The sequence below is a fragment of the Castanea sativa genome, chromosome 9 (assembly GCF_040712315.1).
Source record: "Castanea sativa cultivar Marrone di Chiusa Pesio chromosome 9, ASM4071231v1".
In the NCBI taxonomy this organism is placed as follows: Eukaryota; Viridiplantae; Streptophyta; class Magnoliopsida; order Fagales; family Fagaceae; genus Castanea; species Castanea sativa.
The window spans coordinates 9,808,237-9,822,417 of NC_134021.1; the positions used below are offsets into that span (position 1 = coordinate 9,808,237).

At 38.7% G+C, this 14,181-nt stretch overlaps 1 protein-coding gene across 1 annotated transcript; it reads left to right on the forward strand.

Moving 5' to 3' along the window:
• Positions 1 to 201: 201 nt before the first annotated feature.
• LOC142610715 (monodehydroascorbate reductase) lies at positions 202 to 13,840 on the forward strand. Its single transcript, XM_075782632.1, has 10 exons — positions 202 to 430; positions 959 to 1,030; positions 11,177 to 11,228; positions 11,365 to 11,445; positions 11,810 to 11,928; positions 12,028 to 12,247; positions 12,378 to 12,496; positions 12,579 to 12,704; positions 12,860 to 13,000; positions 13,302 to 13,840. Exons 1-10 carry the CDS (start codon positions 380 to 382, stop codon positions 13,623 to 13,625), a joined length of 1,305 nt encoding a protein of 434 aa, XP_075638747.1. The 5' UTR covers positions 202 to 379; the 3' UTR covers positions 13,626 to 13,840.
• The last annotated feature ends 341 nt before the right edge of the window (positions 13,841 to 14,181 follow it).

Consider the following 14,181-nt stretch of genomic DNA (forward strand, 5'->3'; position numbering starts at 1 on the left):
AAAAAGAAAAAAGAAAAAGATCTGCAATGGGATGTCGGGAGGATGCAGAGTCAGCAGAGTGGACGGTCAAAATACTGCCCCGTGGACGATCGGTGTATTCTAAAAATAAGCACCCACTTTCTCTTTTTTTTTTTATATATATATATAGTCCGCCAATAGGCATAGAATCGCACTATTAAATATCTGACCTGTCGCATATCTCGCACATTCACACCTAATCACATTGAATTTTTCCTGATTCTCAAAAAAAAAAAAAAAAAAAAAAATTGAATTTTTCCTCTTCTATCAGTTAAAAACACACACACACACACACAAAAGTCTCTCAGTTCATAGCAAAAGCAAAAGAGGCACAAAAGCTCCATTTCGATCATCATCATCAATGGCGGCCAAGAGTTTCAAGTACGTGATCGTCGGTGGCGGAGTCTCAGCCGTGAGTTTTCTCGATCATTTGCTCTGTGACTTCATTTTCATTTTCACGATCAGATACCTTGACTTTTGTCCTTGTAAATTTTGCAGTTTCTAGTTGCTATTTGTTTGATTTATTTGGATCGCTGATGATTTTCGGTTTTCGGTTTTGAATTGTTAATCTGAATATTACACAGAACACAGATCTATATGCTTTTTTCGAATTTTCATTTGCTTAGCGTTTTCAGTCAACACTATGAACTATATTCAAATAATTGAGGATTAAACATAATTCACTAAGCGTTTCATTGAATCTCTGTTGTGTTTTGGAAATTAGCGAAGTGAATTAGGTTTTTCTGGCCGGAATTAAAACAAAAAGATCAAATTATTTTCGGATTTTGATTTATTAGAAAGTAACACAATATTGCATGTATAAAATGTCGGTGTTGTATATGCTATAGATTGTGTGTAGAGAGGTGTTGTTTTTCTAATAATTTTTGTGTAGATGGATTTTTGTTTTCTTATTCTGAATTAAATGTTGTTGACGTAATAGGGATATGCGGCTAGGGAATTTGCCAAACAGGGTGTTAAGCCAGGAGAGCTGGCAATCATTTCCAAAGAGGCGGTGTGTTTTTCTATGCCATTGTAGACTCAGTTACATATATTATGCGATTGTGGTGTCTGGCATTCCGGTCATTGTTTTGTTATGTTGACTGCAAAGGTTTTAAACTAGGAAGAACTTAAACTTCATTTGGGGTCGTATCAGCTGTGTCATGTTATAATTTTTTAGAAATTGCCCTTATTTCCGTGTCATACCTGTATTCGTGTATGTGTCCATGCCGTGTCTATGCTTCCTAGGTTTTAAATTGTTGTATCACTGGTTTTTTTTTTTTTTTTAAAATAATTTTTATAATCTATTTTACATTGAAAGATATGGTATCTAAAAGAAGCATGGACACCCCCAAATCATTGGCGTGTCACACATTAGGATGGAAGAAAAAACTATAGTTTTTTTTTTATTTAAAAAAATTACTTTTGATTTTAGATGTGTTTTAATAGATTTTGATTGTTGTTATTTATTTTCAAAACTTGAAATAAACATAAAGTATGTCTAAAAATAAATAAAATATATCTAAAATGATATATTAATTAATTATCCCTAACATGTCATGTCTTTTTCAAGAATTATTGTGTTCTGTCACAATGTGTTTGTGTACTTAGTATGGTACAATTTTAAAATTTAGGGTTTAGGGTTTATTGGTGGGCACTACCTCTCCATCTGACGTTGGGAGCCTAACTTTAAGCCGTCTACGGCTAGTTTATCATCTGTGGCAGTTTGGGTGAGGCTGCCCGAGTTACCTATAGAATATTATGAACCTTTAGCTCTTAGGGAGATTGGGGAAGTGATTGGTCTGGTGCTAAGAATTGACACACATACGACGGCTGAGTCCCGAGGCAGATTTGCTAGACTTTGCGTTCAGGTTAACTTCAATGAGCCGATCACCAAACTCCTAAAGATGGGAGGGATTGACCAACCGGTTCAGTATGAGGGAGTTACTTCTTTGTGCTTTGCATGTGGACGTGTGGGTCACAAGGCGGAGCAATGCCATTACCAAGTTCAAGCTTTGGTGAGAGAAGAGGGAGTCTGTGAAGCAGAGAAGCACGATGCAGGAAAAAGCCAAGAAGAACCGAGACAAACCTCATCAGAGGTAGCGCAAGATGCCTTCGGGCCGTGGGTTTTGGTATCACGGAAAAAGCAACTCAGTAGGAAGGGGTTGAAAGACCATGTTCAGTGTTCCTCTTTTAACCAAAGTCCAAGGAGCTTGTCTGCTCATAGTATGTCCAGGTCAGCGTTGGGCTCAGGTAAAGCTGTGGAGGGCAGTAGCGTAGGAAAGCGAAAGCCCAATAAGCCCATTTATAGTAGCCTAAGTAGAGAGGAGCGTGTAGAAGAGCCCATTCCCTTAGACAACCTCAAACATGTGATACCATCAATTGGGGAAAAGACCTTCGGTCTAGGCTTAAAGCCGAAAATTAAGGCCCGAGAACCTGAGTAAGAAAGGAAAAAGCAGGAAAATTTCACCCATTTGGAAACAAGTGGTGTTCAATCCTTTTGGTCCCACTTCTGAGAAGGGCATTAAGCTGAATTCTTTAGAAACTTCAGACTTTACTTTGGCCAAAGTCAGAGAGTTCAGAGCGGGGGGCTCCATGTCTCCCTCGGCAAAGCTTGCTAGCTACACTTCAGCCAATGAGAATCAAGATATGAGTAGCAAGGCAATCCGGAAGGTGCAGGAGTTGGAGTTGCAAATGAGGGAAGAGGTGGAGAAGGTGGGTATGGAGACTAACTTACACCCAGACCCACCAACAACTCCTTCAATGGAGAACTTAACCCAGCTGACCCAAGATGAAGGCCCACAATCATCTGTTAAGGTAGCCTTGGAAAGTATTGCTAAATACATACTGCAAAGAATTGATCCTTCTCTTCGTCAAGGGAAGCTGGGACATATTGATGAGGCTGATCGTGCTTGCCTAGATGACCCGTGTGATGGCAATCAAATGGTAATTGAAACACCAGGGCATATGCAATTGGAAGAAGGAGGTGATGTGCCTTTATCCTCCTGATTTCTGCTCTCTCCTTTTCCTTGTTACCATGAATTTAATTATCTGGAATTGTAGGGGGTCTCTTAACCCCAATTCTTGCAATAATGTGTCTGATTTAGTTCGCATTCATTCTCCTGCAATTTTAATTCTAACCGAAACTAAAACTTGTGGAGAAAGGGCGAAAAGAATTATTAGTAAGCTTCTGTTTGATGGGGCAATTTTTGCCAATACTATCGGCTTGATTGGTGGGTTATGGGTGCTCTGGAACCCCTCCCGGGTGGAAGTCATGGAGCTTGCCTCAACAGTGCAAGAAATCCATGCGGTGGTTACCCCAACCTGCTCTAATTCCACTTGGTTATTATCTGCTGCCTATGCTAGCCCAAGGTTTGCAGAAAGACGCCTCCTCTGGGAAAATCTTATTGCAGTGTCGGGTCTACATTCCCTTCCTTGGGTGATTGCAGAGGACTTCGGTGAGGTCCTGATGGGTGAGGATAAATTTGGGGGTCATTCTGTTAACATCAACAGGGCCTTTATCTTCCATGAGTACTTAGATACCTGCCAGATGATTGATATTGGTTATTCTGGAGCCTGGTTCACTTGGTCTAACCACCGACTCTTAAATCATCTGATCCAAGAAAGGATCGACCGGGTGTTTATTAATGCGAAATGGAATTTCCTCTACCCTGATGCATTGGTCCAACACCTTGAAAGGGCTCATTCCGATCACTGCCCTATTCTGCTATGCTTGGACAAGAATCATGATGTTAAAATGCCTTGGCCTTTTAGATTCCAACCTATGTGGCTGTCCCATCCTACGTTCCCGAGTATCGTCAGAGAAGATTGGTCCGGCCTGACTGGTTTATCTAGTGTAGTTGCCATTTTTGCAGATAAGGCGAAAATTTGGAATAAAAATATATTTGGGAATCTCTTCCAACGGAAGAAGAGGCTGCTTGCAAGACTCTGGGGTATTCAAGTAGCCCTCTCCACTCACCCAAAGAGCTTTCTGGCGGAATTAGAAAGGTAGCTTAGATCGGAATTTCATGACATTTCCAAAATTGAAGAAGAGTTTTGGGCTATGAAATCTTGAATTACATGGCTGGTTGAAGGGGATAGACATTTCCTAGGCTGTATGGAATTGCCATTGATAAGGAGGCTTCTGTTGAAGCTTCTTTGCATAGGCAGGGGGCGGAGGATAGAAGATTTTGGAATGTTCGGTTTAGTAGATTTTTTAATGATTGGGAGATGGATGAAGGGCTGCGGTTTCTTCGTATGTTGGGTGCTATAATCCCTCCTATGGATGTTGGAGACCGGATGAGTTGGAAATTGAAGCCTAATGGGGCTTTTGAAATCCGGTTGTACTATAACAAATTAAGAAATTCTCCTTCAACTATCTTTCCTTGGAAAGCTATTTGGAGAGTAAAGGCCCCTAGGCGAGTTTCTTTTTTTGTTTGGTGTGTAGCTTGGAATAAGATCCTAACGGGAGACAATTTGAGATTGAGGAGATTGGTTTTTGTGGATTGGTGCATTATGTGCCGTCATTGTGGAGAGACGGTAGATCACTTTCTTCTTCATTGTGAGGTGGCCTATCGGTTATGGAGCTTTGTTTTTATAACTTTTGGCTTGGCTTGGGTTATGCCTAGTTCGATTCCAGACTTGCTTTTTGGATGGTGGAATTGGCTGGGGAAGAATTCATCTCAGATCTGGAATTTAGTGCCGTTGTGCATCCTTTGGTGTATTTGGAAGGAGCGGAACCGGAGGACTTTTGAGGACTTGGATAGCTCTAGTGATCAGTTGCTTGCTTCTTTTTGTGGAACTCTATTTGATTGGTCTCGGGCGTGGGGACTCACGTCTAGTGATTTCCTCCCCTCTTTTCTTTGTTCCCTTCTCCTAGTGTAATTTCTTTGTTGTTTGGTTTTCTCTCTTGTTTCTCTTTGTTTTCTTTTTCTTGTATTTCTGGGTTGTTTTTCAGGCATAGAGTAACCTTCGTATATATATCATTCTTACTTATCAAAAAAGAAGAAGAAGGGGATAGAAATATTGGATTTTATCATACGTTAGTGCTGGTTCGTCGAAGGAAAAACTGCATGTCTTGTCTGAAGGATATGGTAGGCAATTGGATTCCAGGAGATAGAGAAATTGCTGAGTTCATTCAGAATGGGAACATCAAGCTATTTTCTTCCACCCATACCTATTCCATCATATCAAATTGGAATCCTCCTTGTTGGCACAATTTTTTAAATGAGGAGGAGATAGCAAATCTGAGTCGCCCGGTCTCTGATGAGGATATTAAAACCGGTCTATGGTCCTTTAAGGCTTTTAAAGCCCCAGGCCCTGACGGTCTCCATGCGGGGTTTTTTTTTCCAGTGATTTTGGCTTTTGGTGGGTGATTCTGTGAAAGAAGTGAAAGACATATTCTCTTCAGGTATGATTCCGGAGTACTTTAACCACACTCTCATCACACTGGTTCCCAAATGTAAAAATCCAGAGTCCTTCAATCACTATCGGCCAATCAGTCTGTGTAATACGGTGTATAAGGTCGTTTCAAAGATTGTTGTTGGAAGACTTAAGACCCCTGCTGCCTGGTTTGGTATCTTCTTATCAAACTGCTTTTGTTCCAGGCTGGAAAGGTATTGATAATGCCATTATAGTGCAGGAGATTATCCACTTTATGTCCAAAAAAAAAAGGGGAGGAGCGGGTGTACGAAAATTAAGATAGATTTGGAGAAAGCTTATGACCAGCTCAAATGGAGTTTTATCAGAGATTCCCTCTCTCTCTTTCGATTCCCAAGCCACCTGATTAAGTTGATTATTAGTTGTGTATCCTCCTCATCTATTTCCATTCTCTTTAATGGGGGTGCCTTAGATCCTTTCCTTCCATCTAGAGGAATTAGGCAAGGGGATCCTCTCTCCTCGTATTTATTCATCTTGCGTATAGAAGTTTTGGGAGCCTTTATTTCAGAGAAATGCAATTCAAATTGTTGGGATCCTAATAAGGTTTCCCATTTGTTCTTCGCGAACAACCTTGTACTGTTTGTGAAAGCAGATCGGAAAAATTGTGTGGCTGTCAGGGAGGTGCTTGATTCCTTTTGCAGTATCTCCGGTTAGAAGGTAAGTCAAGATAAATCTCGGGTTTATTTCTCCCCTAATGTATCAGCTGATGAGAGGGCTGAGATGTGTGATATTTTGGGATTTCACTTGACCCCTTCTCTTGGAAAATACTTGGGAATTCCAATTAAACACTTGGCAGGGACTCAAGACTTTGGCTATATTATAGAGCGGGTTTGCAAGCTTGCAGGGTGGAAATCGAATTTGCTTTCATTTGCCGGAGGACTTGTTCTTACTCAAGCGGTGACCAGCACCATTCCGAATTATGCTATGCAATGTGCTGCACTTACGGTTAAAATTTTAAGTGGCATTGATAGATTGAGCTGTAACTTTTTGTGGGGTTCTTTGGAAAGCAAAAAAAAAAAAAAAAATCAATTTGGTTAGTTGGAAGAAGATTACTAAGCCAAAGAGAGAGAGAGAGAGAGAGAGAGAGGGGGGGGGGGGGCGCTGGGTATTCAGGCAGCAAGGGAAAAAAATATTGCAAGCCTAGCCAAGTTAAATTGGCGCCTTCAAACAGAATCCTCATCCTTATGGGCCCAGAGTCCCTGCTCAAAAATATCGATCTCAAAGGAGAGCAGCTAATCCGAGCAATGTTTGAGGATCTTACTCTTCTATCTGGGCTGCCATCTGCAAAGGTGAATTAGTGTTCCTAGAAGGTACAAAATGGATTGTTGGCAAGAATAGCCAATTATCTCTTTGGACTGAGGGCCTCTTCGGAGCTTGATTGTAGGGCCTCTCAACAGGGGGGAGGAGGATATGAAGTTGAAGGAAGTGGTTAGCTTCTCGGGTTGGAATTGGCAGAATTGTTCCTTTGTGTTTCCTGAGAGGTTGATGTTGGAAATGAAAGCCACCCCTGTATCCTTTTTTGCCCAAATTTCTGACCGCATTACGTGGTCCTCTTCTCCAAGTGGAAGTTTTGAATTGAAGGAAGTGTATAGGTTGACTAGATTGGAGGAGGATGATATTTGTAATGATAGTTTTGATGGAGAGTGGATTTGGAGGGTGACATCTATCCCCAAAATCAAATGCTTTTATGGCAATGCTACCACAAAAGCATCCCTGTTAGCTCATTACTTGCAGCCAGGGGAATGGATGTCCCTACTGTTTGTTGGCTTTGTAACTCAGGTACAGAAACAATCATTCATGTTCTAAGAGATTGCCATGTTGCCCAAAACCTTTGGGCTGCCTTATCTTTGCCTCTACCTGCTTTGTCCTACAGTTTGTAGTTCATTGACTGGCTTCGGCTTGATTGTTGTAGCACCAAAACTTTGGCTTCTTCGGATATAACCTACGATGTACAGACGCGGCAAAATGGGCGCCGCACTCACGTCCGACGTGGCAACGCCGCTGCCGCGTCTGTTTTTTTTATTTTTATTTTATTTTATAAATTTACGGATTTGCACCGACTCGGCTTCGATTCGCACTGACTCAGCTTCGATTCGAGCCCAACCGGGCCGATTCGGCCAGAATCGAGTCGTGTCGGGCAAATCGGATCTTATCGGCTGGCGGCCGAAACAGCCGAAATCAGCCTTGAATCATGCCGGAAAACTTGTAGTCTGATAAGCCTCTGCTTTGAAATTGATTGAACCCAAGTGGGTTTGCTTTGAATTTGATTTTGGCAATACCTTTGTGTTTTTGGAGGCCATTGAAGCTGTTGTTGATAAACCCCAAAACCCTCATCATAACTGGGAAAACAACAAAGTTTGAACTTTGCAGCTGTAGCAGCAGAATGATGTCGCCTTATCCCCCTTTGACAAGGCCACCCAAATCAGATAGAGACAGACACATTAATAGCTAATATGTTAAAATGTTATTTTAGCATTCAGAACACTGCTACTAGTAAAATTAAAAATTTATACTGTTTACAAAATAATTAAAAAAAGTAGTTTATTCTGTAGGGGTCACGAATTCTCGTCACAATGGCGCAAAGTAGTTTATATGTGAACCAAGGACATATAATGTGTTTTTTAAGAATATTTTAATTGTAAAAATATATAGAATATATAAATAAATATTTTTTTAACTGCACCCGCACCCTACTTTTTAAAAAATTGCCAAGTCTCACACTTGCACCTGAATCCGGAAATGCACCCGTGCTTCATAGGATATAACTTGGGTTATTATTTTTGCATTTGGAATTTGGACCTTATGGACCCATCGGAATGGAATTTGGTTTCGGAATGATAGAAGTCAGCGGGATCTTAAGCATGAAGTCTTAGCTAAAGCAAATGAATTTGCTTATATTGGAATCAATGGCAATCTGACTGCTACCCGTCGGATTATTTGAGTGCCTTGGCTCAAGCCTCCTTTGAATTGGTACAAGCTTAATTCACATGGTTCGTCTCTTGGAAATCCCGGAAGAGCTGGTGTTAGAGGACTAATCCGTAACAACAAAGGGGAATGGATTAGAGGTTACATGGGGGCTGTTGAGCACACAACCAGTGTTGCAGCGGAGCTTTGGGCACTTAGAGATGGTATCAGGTTATGCATTTCCCTTAAACTTCCTGCTGTGATTCTTGAGCTTGATGCCAAGCTTACTGTGGAATTAATGCAAAAGGAAGATTGTAATCAAAATAGAATTGATGCCTTAGTGAGTGACTGCAAGTCAGGTCTGAGAGAAATCCTTTGGTTCAAATTCAACATTGTTATCGTGAGGCAAATAAATGTGCCGACGCGCTTGCTAGGAGGGGGGGCCTTACTCCCACAAGATTTTGTTGTTTTCTTAGAACCCCCAACGGATGTTGCCTTTTTACTTAGTCTGGACTCTGCTGGGATGGTTTATGAGCGCTCTGTAATTGCTATTTAGTTTAATACATTTCCCTTTCTACCCAAAAAAAAAAAAAATTAAAATTTGGGTACAAATGCATAATAATATGCCAGGACATACTTATAAAAAAAAAAAAAAAAATTTATGCCAGGGCACTTCATTTGCTAACGGTGAGGTTCATCTGGTCAAGTTCATCTAGTCGGTGTTAGAACTCATGATGTTCCTGACTTCATTATTTCCACATTGTATTGCTCATGGTTTAATTGAGATAATACTAGCTTTCTTTATTTACTTTCACAAACGAGATATTTTTATACAATTTTTATACAATTTGTAGGCAGAAAAAAAAAAAAAAAACAAGAATTATGGTTTATGATTACAACCGCTAAAACAAAAATTAAGTCTTAATACCAAGAATTTTGTGAATCTTCAATAGTCTAGTCAAGGTTGATCATATATAATTTTTTATTTCTTATTCTATCCGAATACTTTTTGTCACTTCTTTAATTGATATGTCATTTTTTACTACTTCTATTAATGGTTTTTTTTCTTTTGTCGTAATCGATATTTTTTTATTCCCTCAACATGAATCAACTCATTATTTATCACTGGAGCATTAATCCCCCTCCTCTAAATATGACCAAATCATTTCAAGCAATTCTTCCTCATCTTTTCATCAATAGGGATCATCCTTATATTTAAGCGAATTTCCTCATTTTGATTCCCATCTTTCTTTGTATTTGTACTTATCCATCTTAATATTCTCATTTCAGCTACGCAATTTTTTATTTTATTTTGAGAACCGCTACACTCAATTTATGTATAGGCTTCTTCTTAATAAAATTCAGTACCATAGAGTGTAGCTGATATTATACTAGTCTTACAAAATTTCTCCTTTAAATTAATAGGTATTATAGGATCATACAATACTCCTGAAATGCTTTTCCACAGCATCCGCATTACTTTTATCTTATGATTCACATCCTCTTCAATCTATCAATATTTTTGAATTTTGGATCCAAGATTTTGAAAACTCTTGCTCTTTGCATCTCTTGACCGTAGTCTTACAACCTCTTCATGTTTGTGTTTAGTTTTACTAAATTTACATTATATGTACTCTGCTGTAGTCCTATTTAACCAAAACTATATCATCTCCAAAAATCATTCATCATGGGACTTCCTTTGGAATCAATTTAGTGAGCTGATTCATCACTAAAGCAAAAGAGATTTGGGCTTAACGTTGATTCTTGATGCAAACATATAGTGATAGGAAACTCACTTGAGATGCCTACACTTTTTCTCACACTAGTTATAGCTCCATCATACATATCCTTAATAAACTAAATATATTTTAGAGGTACTCATTTTTTGCATGCATAATAGAGTGACTAAATTTTATGCTAACCGTCAACCTGCCGCAACCTTTCTCTTTCCAGACAGGATTGGTTATGAATATAATAATTAATATATGACACTCAGCAGTAAGCACATACATAGGGTAGAGTTAATATGTTTTATAATTGACTTACAAAAAAAAAAAAAAAGACTTTCACTAATGTTTCCTTATTGAATCCTAGGCGACTTAGGATTTCCATTTGAATTTTGAATGAGGATTTTAGATTTATTTTCTTTCCTATTATACCTATCTTTGTTATGTTTCTTAGATTTGTTAGAAGTCTATGGTAGGTGAAGTTTTATCATAAAAAGGGGTGTAGGGGATCTAAGAAGAAAGAATTGTTTGTTTCGTTATCATATTATTTATATGCTCTAGCACTCTTATATCTCATTCTCTTCGTCTTGATCCTGGCTTGACAACTCATAAAGCAGATGAGTTGTATTGCTGATCTTATTTCGCAAATTTTTCCACTGTGTCATTCAGCATCAGCTGTGGGCCTAACCAGCCTTTGCATCAAAAGCACTAAGGTCTCATGGAGCCTAGTTGCAGAACTTTTGTCATGTGAGATGTTGTGTGAAGTAAAGTACATTAATCGATAGAGAAAATAACATAGTTGCAAAAATTGAATATGTTAGAAAATTGTAGTATTCAATTATGTGATCCACTATGAATTTAAGATGTTTCATCCCACTTGGAAGTAAATTGCACGACCCCCAAATTTAACCACTAAACAATACTGGATATATTTAATATTAAAAGTCACCAATACAACAAAAACTTTCATCTGTATGCTACTTAAGTGATTGAAAATTTTCTTCTGTTACAGCAGTTCAAGGATTATGCTTTTGTTACCTCCTGTAATAAACTTCTATTGCATGTTCCCTGATTTATGCTTTCCCATTCAGGTGGCACCTTATGAACGTCCTGCACTTAGCAAGGCCTACCTATTTCCTGAGTGTGAGTAGTATTATTTGTATACTTAGTTTGTTTGACTGAATTTAGATCTCAGCTAGAGTGTTGTACCGCTGGCCTTTTACTTACAACCCACTATACCATTGATCATTAACTTGGTCTTGTTCCATGTATTTCGCAGCTCCTGCCAGACTCCCTGGGTTCCATGTCTGTGTTGGAAGTGGAGGAGAGAGATTGCTTCCAGAGTGGTACAAAGAGAAAGGTTATGCTTCAAGCATTAAATTTCACTTCTAATTTAGTATCAATTCACAAGAAGTTTCTATACTAAGGAAGTAGTCATTGCTTATTTTTGTGTTTTGGTAGCTTATAATTTATAGGCAAAATTTAGATACAATACTTAATTGTTGTTTCTTAGGTTCCCCTCTTAAGATTCAGCCATATGGCTGCACTTAACTAAAAATACACTTCCATCTTATGAGAAAAAAGTCACATGGCTGAATCTTAAAAGAGGAACCTAAGGAACAACACCTAAGTACTGTATTTAAGTTTTGTTCATAATTTATAGATGTCCAGTGGAGAATGGCTTAGTTAACATGTTCTCATTGAAATTTGATTGATGGTTGCAGGAATAGAATTGATCCTCAGCACAGAAATAGTTAAAGCAGATCTTGCTGCCAAAACTCTGATTAGTGCTGCTGGAGAAACTTTCAATTATCAGATTTTGATTATTGCAACTGGTTCATCTGTAAGTATTACTGAGGATTTTCAGAAACCACTCTTGCATGCCTTTCCCATCTTGTTTGCACTGTGTAATTATTTATTTATTTATTTTGCTATTTTGCAGGTTATCAGGTTGACAGATTTTGGTGTACAAGGAGCTGATGCCAAAAACATCTACTACTTGAGAGAAATTGATGATGCTGATAAGCTTATAGAAGCTATCAAAGCAAAGAAGAATGGGAAGGTTGTGATTGTTGGAGGAGGCTACATCGGTCTTGAGCTTAGTGCGGTTATGAAAATCAACAATTTGGATGTCAGCATGGTTTACCCTGAACCGTGGTGCAGTAAGTGGAGACTAATATAAGGCATTATTTTGTATTATTAATTTGACTATCTAATTCTTGAAAGTATCTATTCATTCTTGGATTTTATTGGTAGATGCTTTGTTTCCTAATTCAGGCTGTGTTTTTGCAGTGCCTCGGCTTTTCACTGCTGGTATAGCTGCTTTCTATGAGGGTTTTTATAAAAACAAAGGAATTGAAATTATCAAGGGAACAGTTGCTGTTGGGTTTACTGCTGATTCAAATGGAGAGGTAAGTACTTAAATGGAGAGGTAAATGTTCACATTATCTATGAGGCCGAAAGTTTTATGGAAATTTTTTACATATCTTTCAGGTAAAGGAAGTGAAGCTTAAGGATGGCAGGGTGCTAAAAGCTGACATTGTTGTTGTTGGTGTTGGGGGAAGGCCTCTTACGACATTATTCAAAGGTCAGGTTGAAGAGGAGAAAGGTGGCATTAAGGTAATTGTGACATATGATTAGTGTTGCTGATGACTGTTTTTGTTATCTTACTCTGGAATCCCTGATCAGTGTTGCTGTCTTGACTTATAATTACCTGGTATGTGTCAGATGGTAATTTTGAAATTTTAGCTTATGACACAACTTGTTGATTGCAGACTGACGCATTCTTCAAAACGAGCGTTCCTAATGTATATGCTGTAGGCGATGTGGCCACTTTCCCTTTGAAATTGTACAAGGAGTTGAGAAGAGTTGAACATGTTGACCATTCACGCAAATCTGCTGAGCAGGCTGTGAAGGTGTGCACCTTCTCAATTGTCTCATCTTCACAGATTATGAGCCCATCTAAATGCTTCTTTCTGAAATTGGATCACCCATAAAATTTCTTTTTTCCACAACAAGAATGCATGTTAAGATCATTAAAGAACGGACCATTGGGGATAATTTCCAATTTTGTAATTTTTGTTTCTGTGCCTCCTGCTAAATCGTCTCACTTGCTCTTCCTTTCTTTGAAATTCTCTTTTTTGTAGATGGCTCTCTCATAATTACATTTATTGTACTTTTATAAAAATAAAATAAAATTGCATCCTGTTTTTGCAGGCCATCAAGGCAAGTGAGGAGGGGAAAACAACTGAGGAGTATGACTACCTTCCATTCTTCTATTCTCGCTCATTTGATCTGTCATGGCAATTCTATGGCGACAATGTTGGTGACACAGTGATATTTGGAGACAATAACCCAGAATCACCGAAGCCCAAGTTTGGATCATACTGGATCAAAGATGGGAAGGTCTTCGGAGCTTTCCTGGAGGGTGGGACTCCTGAGGAAAACAAGGCTATTGCCAAAGTTGCAAGGGTGCAACCTCCTGTTCAGAATTTGGATGTGCTATCAAAGGAGGGTCTTTCCTTTGCTTGCAAGATATGAAAACTCTCTTCCATAGGGGGGAGGATGGATAGCTTTTGATGCTACTTCTTGTCTATGTAGATTACATGAAAGCTGTTGGCTTTTGTTTTCCTTCTGTTGTAATGTTATTCTTAATCTCTTATGGTTTGATTTGGTAAATTATGAATTATGGGCTACAGATACTCGTCCATCTTGTTGCTTTGAATTTAATAATTTGTTACGTTTACTGCTCGTTATTTAGGTCCAAACTGTCATATATTAGGTGCTTAAATTTCCAATAGTGTGCAACTGCAGAAACATAATATCCATTGTAAAACTTTTCATCCTTAAATCGGTCGTGAATAGCTTTTGAGTATAACCACCCATAATTTTGGGACTAAGGTTGGCCAAGACTCGTGGCTCAATTGGCACTGCTTGTAACCTGGTGTTTGCAACAAAGACATCCAACTATGAAAAGATTCTAGGATTAAGGTTATGTTATCAAATCTTCTCATGTCCCTTATAAATTGGTTAAAATGTATGTGTATTTACTAATTTTTTGTGAATTGATGACAAGATTGAAATGTATTTATATAGT